This window comes from Astyanax mexicanus, chromosome 20, assembly GCF_023375975.1.
Source record: "Astyanax mexicanus isolate ESR-SI-001 chromosome 20, AstMex3_surface, whole genome shotgun sequence".
In the NCBI taxonomy this organism is placed as follows: domain Eukaryota; kingdom Metazoa; phylum Chordata; class Actinopteri; order Characiformes; family Acestrorhamphidae; genus Astyanax; species Astyanax mexicanus.
Genome location: NC_064427.1, coordinates 28113222 through 28134643, shown reverse-complemented (window position 1 = coordinate 28134643; position 21422 = coordinate 28113222). Strand labels below are relative to the sequence as shown.

The 21422-nt window shown below is 38.8% G+C and overlaps 1 protein-coding gene across 2 annotated transcripts in view; it reads left to right on the top strand.

The window, feature by feature from the left end:
- The window catches only part of LOC103038694 (roundabout homolog 1), a 356100-nt gene that overhangs the window by 288212 nt on the left and 46466 nt on the right, over positions 1-21422 (top strand). For both annotated transcript variants that reach the window (XM_022681288.2, XM_049468390.1), the window contains 3 exons: positions 11519-11639; positions 14992-15130; positions 17119-17246. In XM_022681288.2, the coding sequence (XP_022537009.2) occupies positions 11519-11639; positions 14992-15130; positions 17119-17246 (388 nt within the window). The remainder of the gene's footprint in view (positions 1-11518; positions 11640-14991; positions 15131-17118; positions 17247-21422) is intronic.

Genomic DNA, 21422 nt, shown 5'->3' with positions numbered 1-21422 from the left:
GAATTCGTTTTTAAAAACATTATTCAGCTCTATTCAAAAAGGTGTGGTTATCGTAAAAGGGCTGGTTATGGGCGGGACCAATAACAGACCGTCAGCTCCGCTCCGCTCAGCTCTGCAGCCTGTGACCTCGAGGCAGCCCTCAGGGGCGGGGTTATTAAAATGAGTAGGCTGTCTCTCCACAGTCTTTCTTCCTCCTCTGGTCTCTACTGCGCAGACTCAGGTTTCAGGATCGCCAACATGGCGGAAGATTTTGGCTTCATTTTCATTAAGTGAATGGGAACGGCGACACGGCGTCCATCTTTTTTACAGTCTCTGACTGGTACCATTAGACACAATATGTAATTCCTTCTCCACTCAGAAATGCTTCTGTTTCAGTTTAGAAACAAAATAATACGGACTGCCACTTTAAGTACCTTAAAGTAGGACTAGACAGTTCATTTAAAAAAATGATTAAAGGCCAACATTCAGAACCTCTAATCTCCAAATTCCAAATTTTGCATAATCAGTGTAACTCTTATTTGGGTTTGCTTGTTTTTTAATCATTAAAATAACAGTTCATTACGCTTCATCCTCTTCAAATACAGCATATGCACATGGTGTACCTCAGTCAAGCTGGATTTCCTAAGAATCCTACTATCTATGCCAACACACACACCGTTTTAGTATTTGCATATTATGTGGTGATTCAGGGGCCATTAAGACTGACAAGTCAGCTTTATAATCCCACAGCAGTGTGTTAAGACACAACTACAGCTGCAGATAGAGCTGTCACATGTTGATTTAGGACACTCTGACGGACCTGAAGGCACAAACTGAGTGTGAGAGAGAGACTCCGCTTCTCTCTCTCAGCTTCCTCGACCACTTCATCAAGCTGCTTCTGCCAATTAGCCTCTTTTAATTAAGTGTACATTCTGGAATGGGGGAGATATCAATCACACCTGACCGTTCGTTAGGGTGGATTGACCTCAGAGGACAGCGGAGCAGCTCTTAACAAGGGCCCGCAGCTCTTTCATGCCTTCATTATGAGAATGCGGCGGAGTCTGCTGGGAATACTGAGAGAGCTCCTGAAGTACACGTGTGGGGGTGTGGGACTGCGTATGTGTGTCTTGTATGCATTTATGATTTTTTGTTGTTTTTTTAACACCATATAACCAAATATCTTGCTATAAGGAGATGCTATTGAGGAAGAATGAAGTAGAGATGTCATATTTCAATTGATCCGATGTTTAATCCAATTCCAGGTCTTTTGATTTTTTGTTAGGGGTATTTTATTTCACTGTGCTCCAATAATGGCACTTCACAGGAGAAAATTGAAATATAAATTCAGTCAAATTTAATACATATTTAATACAATATTCCAGTAAGACACTCTTTGTTTTGTATGTATAGCAGTTAGTGCTGGGCGATCATGGCCTTAAAAAATAATCTTCAATTTTTTCACAAAAAGTACGATTAGAAAAGTCGATTAGAATCGATTTTATACATATATAAATGTATACACGCTTTAGGTTGAGTCGACTCATTGAGTGAATCAATGACTCAAAACTGATTCAAATAAAAATAACGCTTTAAAACTTTAAAGGACAGATTATCATTGTTTTACACAATTAATCACAGATTTTCACCTGAGAGCGACGTCGCTGCAGTTTTTCAGAAATTATGGGATTTATTTTTAGCCAAATATATGCTTTATCCCATTGGGTGTTTCTGTGGAAAGTTCTGGAACTTTTTTCGGTATGAGCTCATTTCTCGGACTGAGCGGGATGTTTAGAAAATGTCTATAATGTCTGTATGTAAAACCGTGATTATTCCATTCAGAAAATCGTATTAAAACTGTAATTCGAATTAACCGAATTAATCGTGAAAATCGCCCTGCACTAGTAGCAGTATTACTGTAGTCGCCTACCCTGTAAGAGTGAGTGTCCTCTCTTTCAATTATCATCACAAAATGAACATGCTAAACTTGTGTGAGTGAGGGACAGACTAGGAAAAATAAAATGAGAAATGTTTCAAATTTGTTGCGTTTTTAGCTTGAGAGCTTTTTAAGTTCCTTATTGTAGTACTGGGCAATCAGTTTTAAAATTAATTGTTACCGACATTCAGAAATTGCACAGTTAACTAATGTTGTTTTTTGTTGTTTTTTGGTCTGTTTTTTTAGCTGTTTGGTCATGTACTATCCCCTTGCTAAAAACATGCTGCTGCTTGTGTAGTCACATGACCTCATAATAAATGGCAATCCCAATGGGATTAAAAAATCACAAGAAAGTACATGATTTATTTCATTTTCTTTATCCCTACACACCAGTTTAGTAAAATGAGATGGTCAGGTTCACCTGGTGTGCCTCCAAACTCTAATTTTGCCTCAGGCCTCCTGTAGTCTAGAGCCAGGCCTTAAGCTGGATATCTTTTACACTATGCATGAAATAGTCCTGCACTTCCACACAGAGCGCGGTACGACCCAATAACTGGAGGAAATGCCCCAGTGCCCTCCATCATCCTCCTCCTCCAAAATAATGAAAAAAACAGCCGTGTGGAAAGCAGAAACTTCGGAGAATCCTCCTGCTGGATCAAGCCGATAAATCCATTTGTAATTACCCATGAAAGGCAGCAGATTAACAGCTCTTGGCTGGAGACACGCATTTACATGAGGGAGCTGAAAGCATCCTGATGGCGGTGTGTGGATCTGTGTGTGTGTGTGTGTGTGTGTGTGTCTGTGTGTGTCTGTGTGTGTGTGTGTGTGTGCGTGTGTGTGTGGTTGTGTGTGTGTGTGCGTGCATGCAGACCACACTCCTGGCCTTCTCCTGCCAGATCAAAAGCGGTTATTTGGCAAACAATCTTCACAATTAATAGAAGCTAATGCATAATGCAATTTATAAATAAAGCCACATTATAACTGTCTCTGCTTCTGATCAGCAACCTGTATCCCGCAAAATGCAATACTCATTATAGCACACTTATAATAGATGCGGTGATTTTCTAACCAATAATTTCTAATGAGAATAAACCAGTTTTTTTGACCAGTAACAACATGTATAATCAAAGATTTCAGTTAAATAATTCAAACAATTTATAAACGAATAGAAATGCTCCACAGTGCCTAAATGACAAAATCTTGTTTCATTTACTAGCATTTGTTAAAGTTTCACGTTTGTTTACCATAGAATGCCATAGAATGAATGTAGAATGTAAAATTGTAGCATTAATAACATTAATAATAAGTACTTAATAAGTACTTTTATAGTACAGTTTAGCATGTATAGTAAAATAACACATTACAGTTTAAAACAAGATTTGACTTTTTTACTGTGGAATAATATAACAATAATAATTGAAAAATATTAGAAAAATTCAGAGAAATATATAAAAATGGCTAATTAGCTAATCCAACGTAATTTTACATACTTAAGATAACCAGTAGAAATTAGTGTGAAGTTAGTAGTGTGAAGAATTTAACACAATTATTGTCCAAAAAGTCAAAGTATCATTTTATAAATTGTTATTCCCTAATACAACAAAAATATTGAATAAAACATCTAAAAATGTATATTTCTTTCTGTCAGCATCCCAGTTTTGCATAATTTGAGTCAGCCAGTTATTGACTAAATGCATAATTATTTTTACATACACATATATACATACATAAATATTGTAGGACAAAGACAGTCAGGCAGTTATATTTTGTTAGTAAGAAATTCATTTTTGTTTATTCTGCTGTAAATTTGACATTTTGGAGTTTTTGTTTTGTTCATTATGTTCATTATATAAGTTTTTCAAGTGATTCCTAATGATGTGATTTAAACAGTAATATTAGTAAATTAGTCAGTGTGTGTAGTTAGTGGTGTGTGTGTGTGTGTGTGCTGTGCCCTGTGCTGCATTGTCTGTGTATTTATTGTACAGTCCTGAAATATATATATATATATATGCCCACACCTGGTCGTTAGAGGGACGGCTCACAGAGAGGATACATGAATGTTGCTAAGCGTATTCCTCAGACAGGTCCTCTGCTCTTCAGGGAAAGACTGACATTACCTGCAGTGAAAAATGAGCTGTTGTGAGGGGAGCTGCTGTTTGCACTGAAACAAAGGGAAATTCTCTGCATTTCCATTCCGTTTCTTCCCTCCACATCTCCTTATTCATGTCTGGGTGTCTGAGAATACTGCACCTGAGAGACGGCAATGGATCGTCTTTGTCTCTCTCTCTCTTTCTTTCTCTCTCTCTCTCTCTCTCTCTCTCTCTCTCTCTCTCTCTCTCTCTCTCTCTCTCTCTCTCTCCGTCTCTTTCCCCCTACCTAGTCGTCTCCATGGGAATAGCCTGGTCTGTCTGTCTGTCTCCTTTGTCTGTTCTTCCACTTGCTTTCATCCCAGCAGATTGTTGATTTTTCCCTCTATACTCCTGGGATCCATTCTTGCGATTCCATTTTGATGATTGCGGTCGGCCTGCGCTGTCCACTGCGTGTGTGTGTGTGTGTGTGTGTGTTTGTGTCTGTGTGTATTTGTAAGAAATTGCAGGTCCTCTTCTTGTCTGATAAATCTCCTAAGCCGTACAGCACATGATACAGTAAAACTCATCCCGCTGCAGAGCTCATAAGAAGAGAAATAAATAAACTGGGTGCTCTTTGGCTTTAGCTACGTGACTTGTACTTCAGGGCTAACATGGCTGGCTGGGTCTGAGCCTGATTGGTTTTGCTGGATACCTTACAGAGTATTAACGAATCCACAGCAATAAGAGAGAGAGAACTGATGGCCAGCAGAGCTCTTAACAGCATGACTCTTTCATAGTGTTTATTAGAAAACCCAATTTTTACTTAACTTACTTTATTTGAAAAGGTCAGACTTTGGCAACTTTGAAATGTTTCGCAACGACAGAAACCAGGGCTGCAGATCACCATTGATTTCCCAAAATGATTTGATTCTTTTTCAAAAGGTCCCAGTTTGATTCTGTTTTCAGTTTGATTCGCTATCGATTCATTTAGGGATGTTAGTTATTAGTTACCAAAACAGGTTTTGTTTGGATATAAGAGGAGATTCTTAAATAATACATTGTTGTAATTGTATATGGAACCCTAAACCTTTAAAATATTAATGTTTACATTAAGAACTAATTCAAAGTTATGTTCAAAAAGGGCCATTTTTAATGATCAATCAGTATTGGATCATTTAACTAAAGATCAAAAAAAAAAAAAAAAAGATTTTTTAAACCCAGCCTTAACTAGACCAGTGAAATTAGGTCTTGTTACATTAAACTAATCTAAAGTTTTCTTGCTAAACTGTATTTCCAAAAACATGTGGACACCCATTCTAATGAATGCATTAATCCACTTTTTTACTGGAAGTTGCCCCCATTGCTGATGGAGATGTGCAAATGCTTACATACAAAAGAACAAAGCATGTGCATAAAGCCACCCCCCCCCCCCCCCCCCCAGCATTGAGCTGTGGAACTCTGGAATGTGTTATCTGGAATGATAGCACTAATGATGGCGCACCATCCAGTATTTTTGGGTTGAGTTGAAAAATTAGGGAGTTGTGGATGAAGTGAGGTGGATGGTGATCATCCAACATCCTTTCTTGTTACTAAATGCGATCAAATCCTCACAGCAATTTTCCAAAGTCTAGGCAAAGCCTTCTCTGGAAAGTAGAGACTGTTACTCCAACAAAAGCAGGAAACACTGTTCCAGTACCCCTGATTACATAAGAATGAAACAATGAATGAGCAGGAGTCCTAATACTTTTGTCTAGACAGTGTATATGGAATTTAGGTAGAGTTGTGCTCCTACAGGTAGGGTTCAATTCTCGCTACATTCTCATCATGCACCCTGCACTGTTAAAAGTATAAGTTCATTAAGGAACCATTGAGGAACCCCTTAAGGTGCTTTAAGGAACCTTTGAGAAACTCTTGAAATTGTTCTTCTAAAAACGTTTTCTTTCTTAAAATAGCTTAAAGGGTTCCTCCACAGTTTCAAATTGAAGAAGTTCTACTTTCAACAATTTGGTTTCTTCCCAACTTCTAAAAACACATGGTAGGTACATTGGCTATGCTATACCACCCACGTTAATGGGGGTAAATGCATGCGTTCTGTACTTTGCAATGGACTGAGCCTCCTGTCCAGGTGGCATACATTCCTTCTGCTTAATCATTCTGGTTAGTTAAATGAACTTAAACACTGCTGCATGCATCTATCTGCAGCATGTAGTGTGAACCACAGCCCCAACACCCAATAGTAAAGCGGCAAGTAGGGAAGGAAGTCAGCATCATGTAACTCTGATGGACAGAGCAGCTGGGTGGACAGATGTGCTGAAGAGAATGGAAAAGCAGAAGGAGAAAGAGGAACGGGAGGATGAGGATTAGGAGGAGAGGGAGTGAAGGTCCTGTCCTGTAGTGGTGGATGTGCAGTAGGGAGGAATGTTCCTGCGGGCTGCCGAGGTCTACCGAGGTCTACAGAATGCGACAGCATGTGAGGATTGTTCTTCAAAGACGGGCTGTTCGCTTTGTTCCTTGTCTGTCTGCTTCCAGATGTGCAGCATGTTGTTTGATGTGGACGGCAGCAATGACATTGTCTGATAATCAGGACATTCCGTCTGTAATCTTGCTGGACTGGGGTTGAACTGGTTTTCTGAGGAACATGCGAGACGTTCAACAGTGCAGAAACGCTGGATCAGCTGTATCTTGCATACGACACATGCATAACATTATGACCACCTTCTTGTTTTTAGGCAGTTCCACTGATCATATAGGACTTCATGTTGCTGCTACTAGCCTACTCTCCCTATTGTTTGTGTATTTATCTTGATATCTATTTGTTCTATTCTATTTTTATTTTTATTATTTTTATTTTGTATCTATTTTATCTATATTTATCTATTTTAACAACTGCTCTTGGGTGTAAACTGGACCGTGAGATCACAATTTCGTTCCACCTCATGTACCACATGTGATGCGAATGACAATAAAGTCTCCTTGAATCCTTGAGAAGTGCTGCTGGTGTTTTTAAACACCTCAGTGTCACTTCTGGACTGGGAATAGGATGAAAACGTAGAATATGACCAATGCAACAGATTAGTTTTTGTCTGAAGACTCTCTGACTTTACATGGTTTACATCTACAAGGTGAAACAGCTATTGGTAGGAGTGTCTAATAGAGTGTGTAAGAGAGCAGAGTTTAAGAACTCTAGCAGCACTGCTGTGTCTGATCCACAACACATAGTATTTTCTGTAGCATCCTGACCATTGAGAAACAGGGTGAAAGAAGCATAATAAACTATGCAGAGAATTGGTGCCGAGTGGTCCAGTGGTCTAGGTCGCAGGTTCGAACCCCCGCTCATGCAGCTTTGGTATCAAGCTGCTGGCGCTCAGAGGGTGCAAAATTGGCCCTGCTCCCTCCGGGTGGATGGCGCTCTCTCCCCACATTATTCCTAGGGTGATGTCTGCAGCACAGTGCGTCTGTGAGCTGATGTATTGGAGACGAGCCGCTTCACTTTCCTCCGAGTGCGCTGGCTGCTCGGAAATGCTGCTTCAGCAGCAGCTCGAAAAGAAGCCAGTGGCCGGCTTCACGTGTATGGGAGGAAGCATGTGTTAGTCTTCACCCTCCTGATGTGTTGGGGCATTATTAGTGATAGGGGGAGTCCTAATTGGGTTTGGTAATTGGCCTTTTAAATTGGGAGAAAATGGGAAAAATTAGAAGTAAAATTATATAAAAAAACTATGCAGAGAAACAGAAACAGGACTACAGTCTCTAATTAAATAACTACAAGGTGCTCCTATATGATCAGTTGAGCTGAGAAAAACAAGAGAAACAAGGAGGTGGTCATAATGTTATTCCCCATCATTCTAAAGCTGTGTTCAGTGACAATCAGTATATAGCTTAATGCCCCACTGACCATTGTTCCATTTAATACAATGGAATATCCAGTTGTTCTCCTAACATTGTAATATAAGCACTCTATTAATGTAATTAGAATAGACAAGGAATGGGAAGCAACTCACAATTACTTAATCTATAATCAATAATCCTTTCAACTCTCACTCGATTGGTCACCTAATCAAACTGCCTTTCTATCTACCTATCCATCCGTCTTCTTCAGTTCCCCTTTACATATCAATAAAAGACATAATATTCTAAACGAAAAATATCCCCAGGCTGATGTCATCTAATTACCAGCAATTGTTCATATAATGAGAGTGCCCAAAGGCTTTTTCTGTAAAATATAAAGAAGAATAATTTGAGCTTGAGTTAAATTGCTGGAGGTTCAGTAACAGTGGTAATTGCAGAAGGTCCAGTAGGTAATGTATCTGACACACAGATTTCCAAAGAGTCAGTTATCTCTGACTCTCACAGTAAAAACTGTGAAACTCTCATCAGGCCTTGACATAAAAACGTCATAACTTGACTTAACCTCAGTGGTACTGATCTGAGCTCAGATTTCTGAACACATCCTGCTGTAAATTCTATTAGCAAAATCCTTTATAGAACAGGAGAATGTAGATACTAGAGCTGTCACTGTTTAAAGGGCTTGTTTTAATGGATGCAAGTAATCTGGAAACTTTATTATGTTAATTTTTTTTATGCAGTTTAGCTCCGTTTCATAATTCACTGTTTTCACAGGGCCTAGTGATGTATTAGTAGTTTTCTTTTAGCAACTTAAACATGGTGTCGCTAATGTTGAGAGTTCAGAAGGTAGAGCGCAAAGTGGTCCAGCCGGCTAAGCATTGCCACTATGATTGGGAGATCACTGGTTCGAATCCCGGTCGTGTAGCTTGCCATCAGCTGCCAAAGCCCCGAGAGAGCACATTTATCCTTGCTCTCTCTGGGTGGGTAGATGGCGCTCTTTCCCCTCACCACTCCTAGATGTGATGTTGATCAGCGAAAGGCATCTGTGAGCTGATGTATCGGAACTGAGTTGCTGCACTTTCCTCCAAGTGCGCTGTGATGCTACTCGGCAATGCTACATCAGCAATAGTTCAAAAAGAGAAAAAATAGAAATAAGTTTATAAACAAATCATTGAAGTGGTTCAAATTACTAATATGGCTACAGGTGTTTAATAAAACCAAGCACCTAGGCATGCAGACTGCTTCTATAAACATTAGTGAAAGAATGGGTCACACTCAGGAGCTCAGTGAATTCCAGCATTGTACAGTGATAGGATGCAGCACCTGTGCATCAAGCCCAGTCATGAAAATACCTTACTACTAAATATTCCACAGTCAACTGTCATTTCTATTATAAATAATAAGACTGGAAATGAAATCAACTCACTTTGTCAATTTAAATTACAGAGTGGGGTCAGTAGATGCTTATAGAGAATTACTTAGTGAGCAGAGATCACCAACTTTCTGCAGAGTTAATCACTACACACCTCCAAATTTTTTGTGGGCTTCAGATCAGCCCAAGAACAGCGGAGTGTAGAGAGCTTAATGGAATGGATTTCCATTGCAAACCAGCTGAAGCCAAACCTTACGTCACCAAATGCAAGGCAGGCGAGCAGATGCTTTTGGCAATATAGTGCACAGTGTATGGATTAAATCTCATAACTAACCTACCTGTTAGAAGTCGTGTTGAACAGTAGAGGTAGATTTGCTGTTTGATCTCATTAAATGAAACATTAAAGTTAAAAAGAATATCCAAACGTTCTTATCGCAAATAATCGCAGAATATTGTTGGGATCAATCTAAAACATTTTTTTAACTGTTTGATACCACTAATAGTTACAAATATTTACAGAATAGAGGAGTGTAAGGTGCCCTCAGGTGCAGCACATTTGTTTTGCTGTCATTAACAGCAGTAAAAACAGGAGTGCCGGAGGTCAGGGAGGACAGAAGAGCGTCCGAGCGTGTCGGTAAAGGAGTGGACGAGACCTCGTTCTGCTGATCTGAGATCTGGGAGAGGGGTTGCTTCAGTCACAGCTAATCGCCCACTGGGCAGATTTACAGCGGCTCGGCTGACCGCCCCTCTGGCCAGTGCTTTCCTCGCTCCACAAACTGACACATTCCTCAGGATCGTAAAAGTGAAGTTGTGCGTTTTAGTGGAGGCTGCAGAGGGGCCCGGGATGAAGAAGAGGAGGAGGAGGACGATGGGAACATAGAGTTTTAAAGCACAAGGTTTTCAGGGGGACCCATGATTTGCCTGGCTGCTGCAGACAGGGTTTGAAGTGTCATCACATTACAGATCATTTCATAAGGTTAGAGGTCACAGTGGTGCTGAGCTGGGAAGGGTTTCATGGGTTTCAAGGAAAATGCCCCTAAGTAGACCTGTAGAGATCTTAAATCTTAAATCTCCAGTATAGATTCACTTTGCTTTAAAATTAGCTATTTTAAAGGAGAACTCCGGTGTAAAATGGACTTTTGGTGTAGTAAAACATAATAAAAAGTATTTACCTTTGATGAATTTTAACAGTTTGTCCAAATACCCCTCAGACTGGGTGATATGGGGCATTAATAACTTGTGCACAAGAAAAAAGTGCACAAGAAATGTATTAAAAACCACTGTTTACATCCTATAACGCGAGCTTCAGCTCTGAGCGCCGCCATTACTGTACTGAAAATAACAGACATACATATACAAAGACTCCACATAGAGTCAATGTATACAGTGTTTTTAGTTGCAAAATACTTCAATGCTGATATGGCACATATAGATCACACACACACAAAAAAACTTGTATCTCCATTTTTGCTATTTTTTATATTTTGACTTGGGTTTTGTGTAGGGTAAATTGTGTCATAATGGATGGGACTTTTACTTTTTTCCTTGCATTGTAAGGTTATCACCTATCACATTATTTTGGAGACGCATGACAGCAGTGACATGATGTTTTGAATAATAATGATTGTATATAATATGTACAGAAATGCTTGACATGTTCTGAATTTGTTACTTTTCTATATTTCTTATACATTTATACATTTGACCAATACCTTCATCAGACTTTCATACAACTGAACCAAATCAAGCTAAATTAGACTTGTTACATATTTGGTTTATCTGTCTTTTGTAGCAATGTCTGCTATTAAACACGTTGAAAATGTACCTGTTGATTAGTTGGTTTGGAGGAATTTTAAACCATTCCTCCAAACAAAACAGCTTCAGGTCTGTAATGTTGGTGGGTTTTCTACCAGGACTTTGATTTGGCCATTCCAGATCATATTTCTTTGCTTTCATGGTTGTTGTCTGATGTGTGTTGATTGCTAAAGCTGATTTGAATGGTAGGAACTTTTATAAAACGAGCCAAAGCCCCAAAAAAATCATCTTCCTCAACTTTCCTCCCATTTCTTCACTTTTCATTTTCAGTTTTACTGACTGAAACTTTCACTGCATGAACTCTGAGATTCTTCAGGAAAGATCCAAATGAATGCTTGATTTGCTGAGAAAAACTGTCATGCTGTGATTCATATTTAAAACTCCATCTTGTCGTTGAGTTTGCCAGAAATGTGTCTCCATCGCCCACACGCGTCGGGCACTCGTCCCTCAAACGGTCTGAAAAAGCTGCACTCTCTAATTGATGCCTCTCCATCTTTTCTTCCACAGATCCGCAGTGGAAAGCTGATGATCACTAATGCGCGGAAGAGTGATGCTGGGAAGTACGTGTGTGTAGGAACCAACATGGTGGGAGAGCGGGAGAGTGAGATAGCGGAGCTGACTGTGCTAGGTAACCCCGCCACTGTCTGAAATTGCACACACTGCAGCATCTGTTATCTAATGGTTGTGAACTGTGCCTCTTTAAAATGTCATTAAAATAGAGTTTTTGTTTTTTTTTTTGCAAGACGGCAAAAGCCTAGTTTGTGTGAGAGTCTGTGAGGAAGCCCTTAAACCAGTGACAGGGTATTTTTGCTATGTGCTCTACACGAATAACAGTTCACAGCTTGATAAAGCTAATAAAGGTGCTTATGTACTTTAAGTAAAATACAGTTATTCAGTTTAAAATACACAATTGGTCATTTTGAAATGTAATGAACATTAAACTTAAAGTATTATGTTAGCACTAATAAAGTGCAATGCACTGACAATGTATAGATATTTTAAGCTTTAAAAGGACATTGTATATTGACCTTTTTTTCTGTTTGCACTCGTAAATGTTTTTGTTAACACTTTACAATGAGCTTACATTAATGAACAGTACTTAAAACAGAATGTTTAAACTAATTATTAATTGACACCAGTTAAAACACTAGTTGAAACATTACATAACCATTTAATATGTAATATTTTATTACCATGGTAAGTACTGTCAATTAATTTAGCTTTAGTTTGTTAGGCTGACGTCACATAATCAATTTTTTTTTTTGCCTTAATATGAAACAAATATGATTTATTTCAATCAGTGTGAATGTGTTAAATCAGATTTTTTTCATATTTTTATTCCGAGATTGGGTATGTATCTGATTGATGGGTATACAAACTTAATTTGATGCAAGTACACGTGTGCTTTGTGCTGTTGGTTATGGAGGCATATAAATCCTTATAGGAAAGCCTGTTCCCTCAGCAGCCATTTTTGTAATGTCTCTAGCATAAACAGTGCCACATTGAACTCTCATTAATATTTAAACTAGTAACTGGTCTTCTAGTTAGTACCTTCTTATTAACTGCAAGTTGTAAATTTAGATTTTTTTTAGTAGTGCATACAATATGATATGGAACACCCCTAACTGAGATATTTAAAAATACAAGAATTTGATCAGATTGGTAACAAGAAGTCAATGATCCAGAATGTCATGATACTAATAATGCACTCCAGATATCCAGGATTAAAAAGTAAAATAAATAATAATACTGGACAGATATAATGTGTCTCTAGTATATATACATATATAATGGGAAATGAGAACAGTGTGAATTTTTCTTTTGCTTAAAACAGCAAAAAAGTAGTACTCTGATGTGATAATTAGAGGTGGGTGATATGGCACGATATTTAAGCGTATAATATTGTTCACTATATTCCAAAATGTTGACGATATTAATGCGTACGATGCGATATGGCACACCCCTACTGCACAGCCCTATCCCTCAATTGTAGAACTGGCACTCTCACCATCTTCCCTGTTGTAGAAGTTTGTGTTACGTTTCCTCTATCCGTCGTCCGTTTGCCAAATTAAAAGGGTTACATAATGACGGACCTGCTTGTGCAGCTGTTCCCGAATTCCCTCGCTCTCCCTTCGACCTTTTGACCCCTATACTTAGAACCATTCTCCCGCCCAGGTCAAAACCAGCTGTGCCCTCTGTCTGTTTTCGTCTGGCCCAGTCTGCTGACCCTCACTGTCCTTCCCCCTGGCTTCAATCCACACTATACACCCCCCCCCTATACACACCACCTCTCACCACAAGCACTTCCTGCCTGCCCAGACGTCTTATCACATGATCACCTGGGCCCGGAGCCAGCGCGCGTACATTTCTGAAAGCGAGTAAAAACATTTAGTGCTAATAGAATAATACTGTTGATTGAAGCAACAGATTCCCGCCAGGGCCCCGGGGGCAGCGCTTGGGGAAACGTGGTCAGACTTTAACAAGCATTAAAACTATTACTGTATGTGCTCGCTTCTTTTTTTACTGAGGAACCGTTTCTTTCTTACGTTTCTTTTCCTTTTGTGCAAAATGGAAAAGGCTGATCTGCTGAACTCCTCTGAAGAACATATGCTTTAAATTTAACTTAACTCCTGATGAAGACTTCAGCCTTTAGATTTGGCAGTTGTTGGCTGTGATTAAAAAAGCATGTTGTATGTTTTCATATAATTCGTTTTCCATTCATAACTCAGTGATACAAGATGAGTGATTGTGAAAGTGAAATTGTAGCTTCTAAACTTTCAACTGGAATGTACGAGTAAATTTGCATTCATACGGAAAATGAAGTAGAACATATTTCTTCATGATTTAATAATGGATCAATTTTAATTGGATCAATAGAATGAGAGTTTTTTTGGTTAACCCTCCCGTTATGTTACGGGTCAAATTGACCCATTTTAAAGTTTGAAGATCAGCAAAAATATTTAAAAGTATTTTTTCAGGATGAAACTTCTTCTGCTTGCTTTAATTAGGGTAGTCAACATATATTATGAAACTTCATCTCACATATTTGCAACCACCCCCCTGCAAAAACTAAACTTAAACAAAATTGCAACGTTATGTTTCAGTGTTATGTACAACTATTGAGGTTTATTTGTTGGTCTTTCAAACGTCATAAAGTAGTGAAACATTAAAAACATGTATTTTTCATGAAAAACTAGTGAATTATCCTAATTGAACCATTACCTGTTAGAGGTAAGGAACATCATTGCACTAAATATTGATAGAATAATTAGCAGTAGAGTCAGTAATTAAATATTCACATCTTTTGTTAGGATTTTTTTTGGTTTCAGACATCTTTTGTATAATTAAACATGCACCGGGTCAAACTGACCCGGGAACACCATTGCTGTTCTTGACAAATACTTAAAACATGATGAGATCTTGATTTTTTTGTAAAATAGTTCACTATAGTATTCTAGTATTCACTATATACTGTTTAAAGGTTTTGTTAATAAAATAGGGCTCTCTGGAGCAGATAAACATAAGTCTATTGGCACCTTGTCTAATGGCAGGTATATATAGGTTTAAATGCATTGATGGTGATAATGATGATGCTCTATACAATAGCGTGATCACATCCTCACAACAACAAAAAAGGTTTTAAAACCTAGTATATTCTGGTGGAAAGCCTTCATCCATGGACAGTGAAGACACTACTGTCTTCACTACTTCACTGAAATCTGGATAAATTATTTTTAATATCTTTCATTTTGGAAGAAAAATTAGATAATATGCAGTGTCCCAATATTTTTGGTCATAAAGTGTATCAGAAGTATTAGTTGGGTTGGATTATTGGTGGTTCAGTGGTTAAAGTACTAGGTTATTGATTACAGTGTTGTGGGTTCAATGCTCAAGATCTCTAAGACTACAATTATTTAGAGAAATTAAAAAATCTATAAAAAAAAAAAATCTCTTATATTTTTCTGTTTCTGTCGTTTCAGAGAGGCCGAGCTTCACACGGAGGCCGAGCAGCGTGGTGGTCTTAGCCGATGAGAGCGTGGAGTTTCGGTGCGAGGCGCGGGGAGACCCCTTTCCCACCATCCGCTGGAGGAAGGAGGACGGAGAGCTACCCAAGGGGAGGTAAGGCTCTACTCCCCCAGGCAGCCTGGACCTCTCAGATCCGCTCTGCTTCCACTTTCCCTCACCCACGCCTGATAACAGCTCGCAGCGTGAAAGAGTGCAGTGTTCTCAGTTGCAGCCCAGGGGCCCCCCGCTGCTCTGCACAGTTTAGCATTTTCCATGCTCAGGCACACCTGATTCAACTCAATGGCTAATTATCCCGAGCCCTTTGTGCGGGGAGTCAACAGGGAAAGCACAGAAACGTGCAGCGCGGTGAGGCAGGAGGCCGATTCAGCACTGCAGTGTTAAACAGGAGGGGAAAGCTTAGTAAGATCTAGTTCAGTAATCAGCTCAGTGACGTGAGTGAAGAGTTATGCAGCTTTCGGAAATGACTGGAGCTGGTCAAGATGTGTTTGACTCCTTAAAGGAGAAATCTGGTTTGAAATGGCATTCTGAAATACAGAACTTTTAGCCAATGCTCCCAACAGACAGTACTAGCGATAGGGGCATATTGTTACCCATTAAAGAAATAGCTAATTTTACAACATTAACAAGCTGAAAGTATCTCCACACTTCATTGGTGGAACTCTGAGAGCCCTGACATTTAAAATGAGACAATGAAAACTTAAAAAATTTACAGATAGCTGTTAATACACACAGTACCTTCAGGTAGAGGTGGTTAATTTCACGGAAATGCATGAATTCCAGTGGTTTCTAAAAATATCTCTATATTATTTGTGCATTTTCACTGAATTAATTTTGCAATATGTTCCCCTATCCTACCCATTCTTTTGTGCTTATCGGCGACTTATCATGACTTAATTTTAAGATGGTGGCGCCCATAGAACTACCTGAAGGTACTGTAATTACACTGTGTCTTTTTAATAAACTTCCTGTGGACTTTTAAAGCTCTCAGTACCTCATTTTAAATGTCTGGGCCTAATTCTCAATTCTATCAATGAAGTGTGGAGCTACTTTGAGCTTGTTAATGGTGTAAAAATAGCATTTTTTTTTTTTTTTTTACGGGAAATGGTATGCCCCTATTTTTGGCATTATAAACCTGTTGGGAGCATCAGTTAAAAACTCTGTATTTCTGAATGCTTGGGGGAAATGGAGGTGGACTATGTGACAAAAGTTCATACTTGTTATCATGTTTCTCTACACGTCCATTTCACACCAGATTTCTCCTTTAAACCTTGAGACTGGCATGCCAAAAGTCATAGTCAGAGATATTAGTATGTTACTTGATCCTGAAGCGTTGCCTCACTCATTACATTACATTACATTACATTACATTACATTACATTTGGCAGACGCTTTTGTCCAAAGCGACTTACAATATTGAAGTGCAAATAATAGAAGAGGTTAAGTACAAAAATAATAGAAGTTAAAAATAAAGCATCTATAGATAGGGCCTTAAGGAGGTCAGAGGGAAATAATGGGATAGAGGAGTAGAGAAGAGGAAGAAGGAGATGAGGTTAGAATTAGTTAGTTTGTTAGAGGTGTTAGGAGAGTAAGTGCTCTTTGAAGCACTTACTCTCCTAACACTCAGGGGCTGGCTCAGGAAAACACCTTGTGAGTGAACACTTAAAAATGAGTACAAATTGCAAAAGAAAAAAAAAATATTTACACCAACTACATATGTCTCCTAGATGTACATAAAACAAATAAGCAAATATAAGTAAATGCTGCATTTGTTCTGTAATAAATATGCCAGTAAATATCGTCGCTGTCAAACTTTCAAAAAGTTTTTTTTTTTTTCTTCTGGTAATTTTAGTTTTAGTTTCTAATTTTAAGTTTCTTTTAGTCCAAAACTTGTTTTTCATTGGACAGCGGCGATATGCAGTTTTTTTAATTTATTTAAATATTTCATTTTTTTTCCCCTTAAAGTTAAAAGAGTTAAAAATTGAGAGCAAGCTATTCTAAAAACTTTCATCGATAGCAAAGTGCCCTCAAACTTTTGGTGACCTCTGAGATTTATTCACCCCTGTCTCTCTCTCTCTCTGCAGGTATGAGATACTGGAGGACCACACGTTGAGCCTGCAGCGCGTGACCCCTGCTGATGTGGGCTCCTACAGCTGCCTGGCCGAGAACATGGTGGGGAAAGCCGAGGCGTCCGCTACGCTGACGGTGCATGGTGAGAGCTCACACACACTCACTTACACACACACACACTCAAAAACACTCACACACACATTAAACCTCCACACACCTGCTGCTGCTGCTGCTGCTGCGGCACATGGAGGAAGGGAGGAAGCTGCAGGGTTGGAGCTGCATGGGCAGCTGCATGTTCTGGAAAAATAAACTCGAGCCCAGCTGTTCACAGGTTTAGTCCACCAGCCCCTCTTCACACGCTGCAGCTCTTCATGACTTCATGTCTTCACGTCCTCACGCACTAAACCATTTATTTATTTAAAGAATGTTCTGTTATTTATGGGGAGTCACAAATGAAAGGATATTAGTATAAGTATAGGGCTAAGGATATAAAAAATCAATTACATTTTATTTATATAGAGCTTTTTACAACAAATATTGTCACAAAGCAGCTTTACAAAGATACGGGTCCCAGCTTCTTATGAATAAGCACTACAGTAATAGTGGCAACAGTGGCACACTAAGAGAAAAAAAAACTTAAGTGGAACCAAGATGCAATAAGAGGAACCCATCCTCCTTTGGGTGACACGGACAACACAAATAAATAACAGCAGAAATACAACTGTAAAGAGAGATAGTACAGAGCTATAGCTAAAGCAGAAACAGGTTATTAATTATTTATTATGAATGCGAGTATGTGATAGGCATATACTTATACTCAGTGTTAAAGAGACCATTTTTAAAACCTTTTTTTTCATTAATAGCTGAAATGTGTTCCTTTAAAGTAATAAAACACACCAGTTCTGCCAACAATTTTACAAACGCTTTTATCGTTATTCCTGCCTCTGCAGCGCCCTCTTAGGTTCAACTCTGCTATAGGCAAGATGATGTTTCCGTGTACTTTGGTACGTGGACACAATTTCAGTCATAAATCAGTCAATCAATAAAATAATCCCTCACCTCTGTCAGAGAGGCACAATGCTCAGCCCAATCAGCTCTCCCTTCTGCCCTGACTCTAAACCCATACATCACCCAGTGCCCAACCCAAATTATTTCTCCCATTTTTTAGCTTTTTTTTTTCAGATTTGAGCTGAGGGTGAAGTCTGTTAAAATTAAGCGATTTAGTTACACAGTAATGTTAAAGTCCAGACAGTTTAACCCCTTAACAGGCCAGTATTTTTGTCAGTTGTCTGCCCGACATTATTCCACTAAATGATGAGGATTTCTATTCAAGCATTACAAATAAATATTTGGTACCACTTTAAAATAAGACTACCTTCATAAAGGGTTCATAAATGGTTTACAATTAGTTTATTAATGGTTACTAATTAGGTTGTAAATGCTTAATAATCAGTTATAACACATACATAGAAAGGACAACAATGACCTGTTGTTTGCCAAATAGTGAACCCACAGCCATCTATACTGTTGCCCTTTCTACGTCTTATAACTGATTATTGATTATTTTTAAGGCATTTACAACCTAATTAGTAACCATTAATAAACTAATTGTAAACCATTTATGAACCCTTTATAAAGGTAGCCTTATTTTAAAGTGTTACCAAATATTTAAGTAAATCTGCAACTGTCAAAATATAGTAAGTAAAATCATAAAATTGATTTTCTTCTGAATTTCATTTTAAAATGAATATTTTCCTGAATACAAATCAGGAAAATAGTTTGTGTCTTCAAAACCTTTCATTATGTTTGTCTAGTTTTTACATCTATTTTCAAACCTGCAGAATTTAGGTTGATTCCTGTTACTGATCTGGAATTATTAAGTCGAGTAGAGAGAGAACAGACAGGTGTCCAGGTTCCTTAGGAGATGTCAAAGCCCTCATTTTTTAGAAAGAGAAATAGAAAGTAAAAGGATGAGAATGGTTGTGTTAAAACTCTGCTGAGTAGTTGGACAGACGTTCTACAAGAGCACAGGATTTGGACACAAAAACACATTTTCTACTACATTCTGTTCTCACTGCCTCTTCTGTCAGCAACACAAGTGTTTGTGTTAGTATAGAAGCAGTATAGAGACCTAATGAATTAAAATAATGATTAGAAGCCTTTAAACAGGCAGTGTCACCAGGGGCAAGGTCAATTAGGCGAAGAGTTAAAAGGAATCACTAAGCGAGCGCAGCTCTCACCGCTCAATAAATGGCTGTCAATATAGGCTTATTTGTTTTTATAGCCTGTCATTAAGCTGACATGTCTTTATTCAAGCGTTGTTGTTATTGCAGTGCGATAGAGAGTAAAACAGCCAAGTGATACCAGAGCAGGATATCCTCCTTACTAAATATTAAGACAGTCATTTGTCCAACTTTATTAGATTTTAGAGCTAGAAAATTTGTGGAGATACGAAGATACGGAGTACAAAGCACACATGTTGGGTGTTGGATTCAGACTGGATTCAGTCGTAGTTGGTATGAATGTGGTGTTGGCATGTTAAGAACACTTTATGTCCAAATGTTTGTGGACACCTTTCCTAATGCATGCATTCAGCTTCTTTAATTAGCACCTGCTACTGACACAGAGCAGATACACATTCAGAAATATTGGCACTGTGCCTAATGCCAGGTATGGGATAGAGGGTTTTAAAGCTTCCAGCATTGAGCCGTGGAGCGGTGAAGCTGTGTTTTCTGGATCGGCTCTTGCCCAACTTCGACTAAAGCAGAATAAACCCTTTTAAAAAATTGATTTTAGAAGAAACAATGAATGAGCAGTGTCCAAATATACTATATTATTATGTATAATAAATATACAGCTATGGGGAAATAGAGACCACTTAAAAAGTATGAGTTTCTTTGATTTTACCAAATTGAAAACCTCTGGAATTAAGTTATCCAAAAGCAGTGTGTAAGACTGGTGGAGCAGAATATGCCAAGATGCATGAAAACTGTGAATTAAAAAAACAGGGTTATTCCGCCAAATATTGATTCCGGAACTCTTTAAACTTTTATGAATATGAACTTGTTTTCTTTGCATTATTTAAGGTCTGTTCATTTTACTCGAACATAAATCTATAAATAGCAAAATCAGAGAAACTGATTCAGAAACTGAAGTGGTCTCTCATTTTTTTCTGGCTTAGATGTAAGACTGATTAATTACTAATCATTCTTCCTAAAATCAGCAAAATGATCTTACACTTATAATGCTTAGTAAGATCAAATTTCTTAACAGAAAAAAAAAACTTTTGCCGTAAAATTCAATTATTTCCAGTACTAAGATTTCTTTTCTTTTTTTACTTCTCTAACAGTAGAAATGTGGGCACTTCATGTTTGCGCCGACGCTTTTGTATAAAAATAAGATTTAGTGATATAGTGCTATATTCACTGCTTCACTCTGGACAACACCACTGGATTTATGTACAGTTTGGATTGGTGTTGGGTTCTTAATGCTCAGTCTTGCGGCTGACCGGGACACTGTAGGGGTCCTCCTGTTGACCCTGCAGTCTTTGGTGGATCCCGCAGGGTCACCGCAGTCTTTGTGTCACAGGGGGGTTTGTGGCCGGCGGCAATGTAGCGGGCTTATGGTCCTGTACGAGAGCTTGTGGGCAGCAGAGGTATGTGTTAGCCCATCCCTAGCCTCCCCTTTGAAGAGAGGAAATGAACTGGAGCAACAAGCTCCATTTCCCTCCCTCCCCCACCTCCAACCACCTCCTCTTCCTCCTCCTCCTTCTCCACCTCCTCCACCCCCAGCTGCCCCAGTGACACCCAGCCGGAGACACGCGGAGGGAGGATGGCCTAATTAAAGACAAGCCCCAGTCCCATGCTGGGAGATAACATGTTTCCAATTACACAGTCTAATTCCAGACCTGGGAAAAAAGCAGAAAAAGCAAAGCGGCAAGAGGGAACGCAATTTGGCTTCCAAATGTAGAGGAAGAGTGAAGTGGAGATAGCTGATGAGTGCGATTGGGTGAGCTGGAGAGCAGCATTTATCTAAACACCCTGTGGCTTTTTTTGAATTCTCCTTTTTTTTCCTCCCTCCTTCGAGACGCATAAGAGTAGAGAAGTCAGAAAGAAGAAATGCAAGTCTGGAGGAAACAGACATAACAATGATACTGTCTGACTAACATATTATCTCATTTGGAGAGATACTGTACTTGTAGGTTCAGATGACTAAGACAACCTCTGAGCTCTAAATGACTTGTGTGTGTGGGTGTGTTTGTAAGTGTCTGTGTGTCTGCTTGTTTGTTTGTTTGTTTGTTTGCCTTTAAACTGATTTT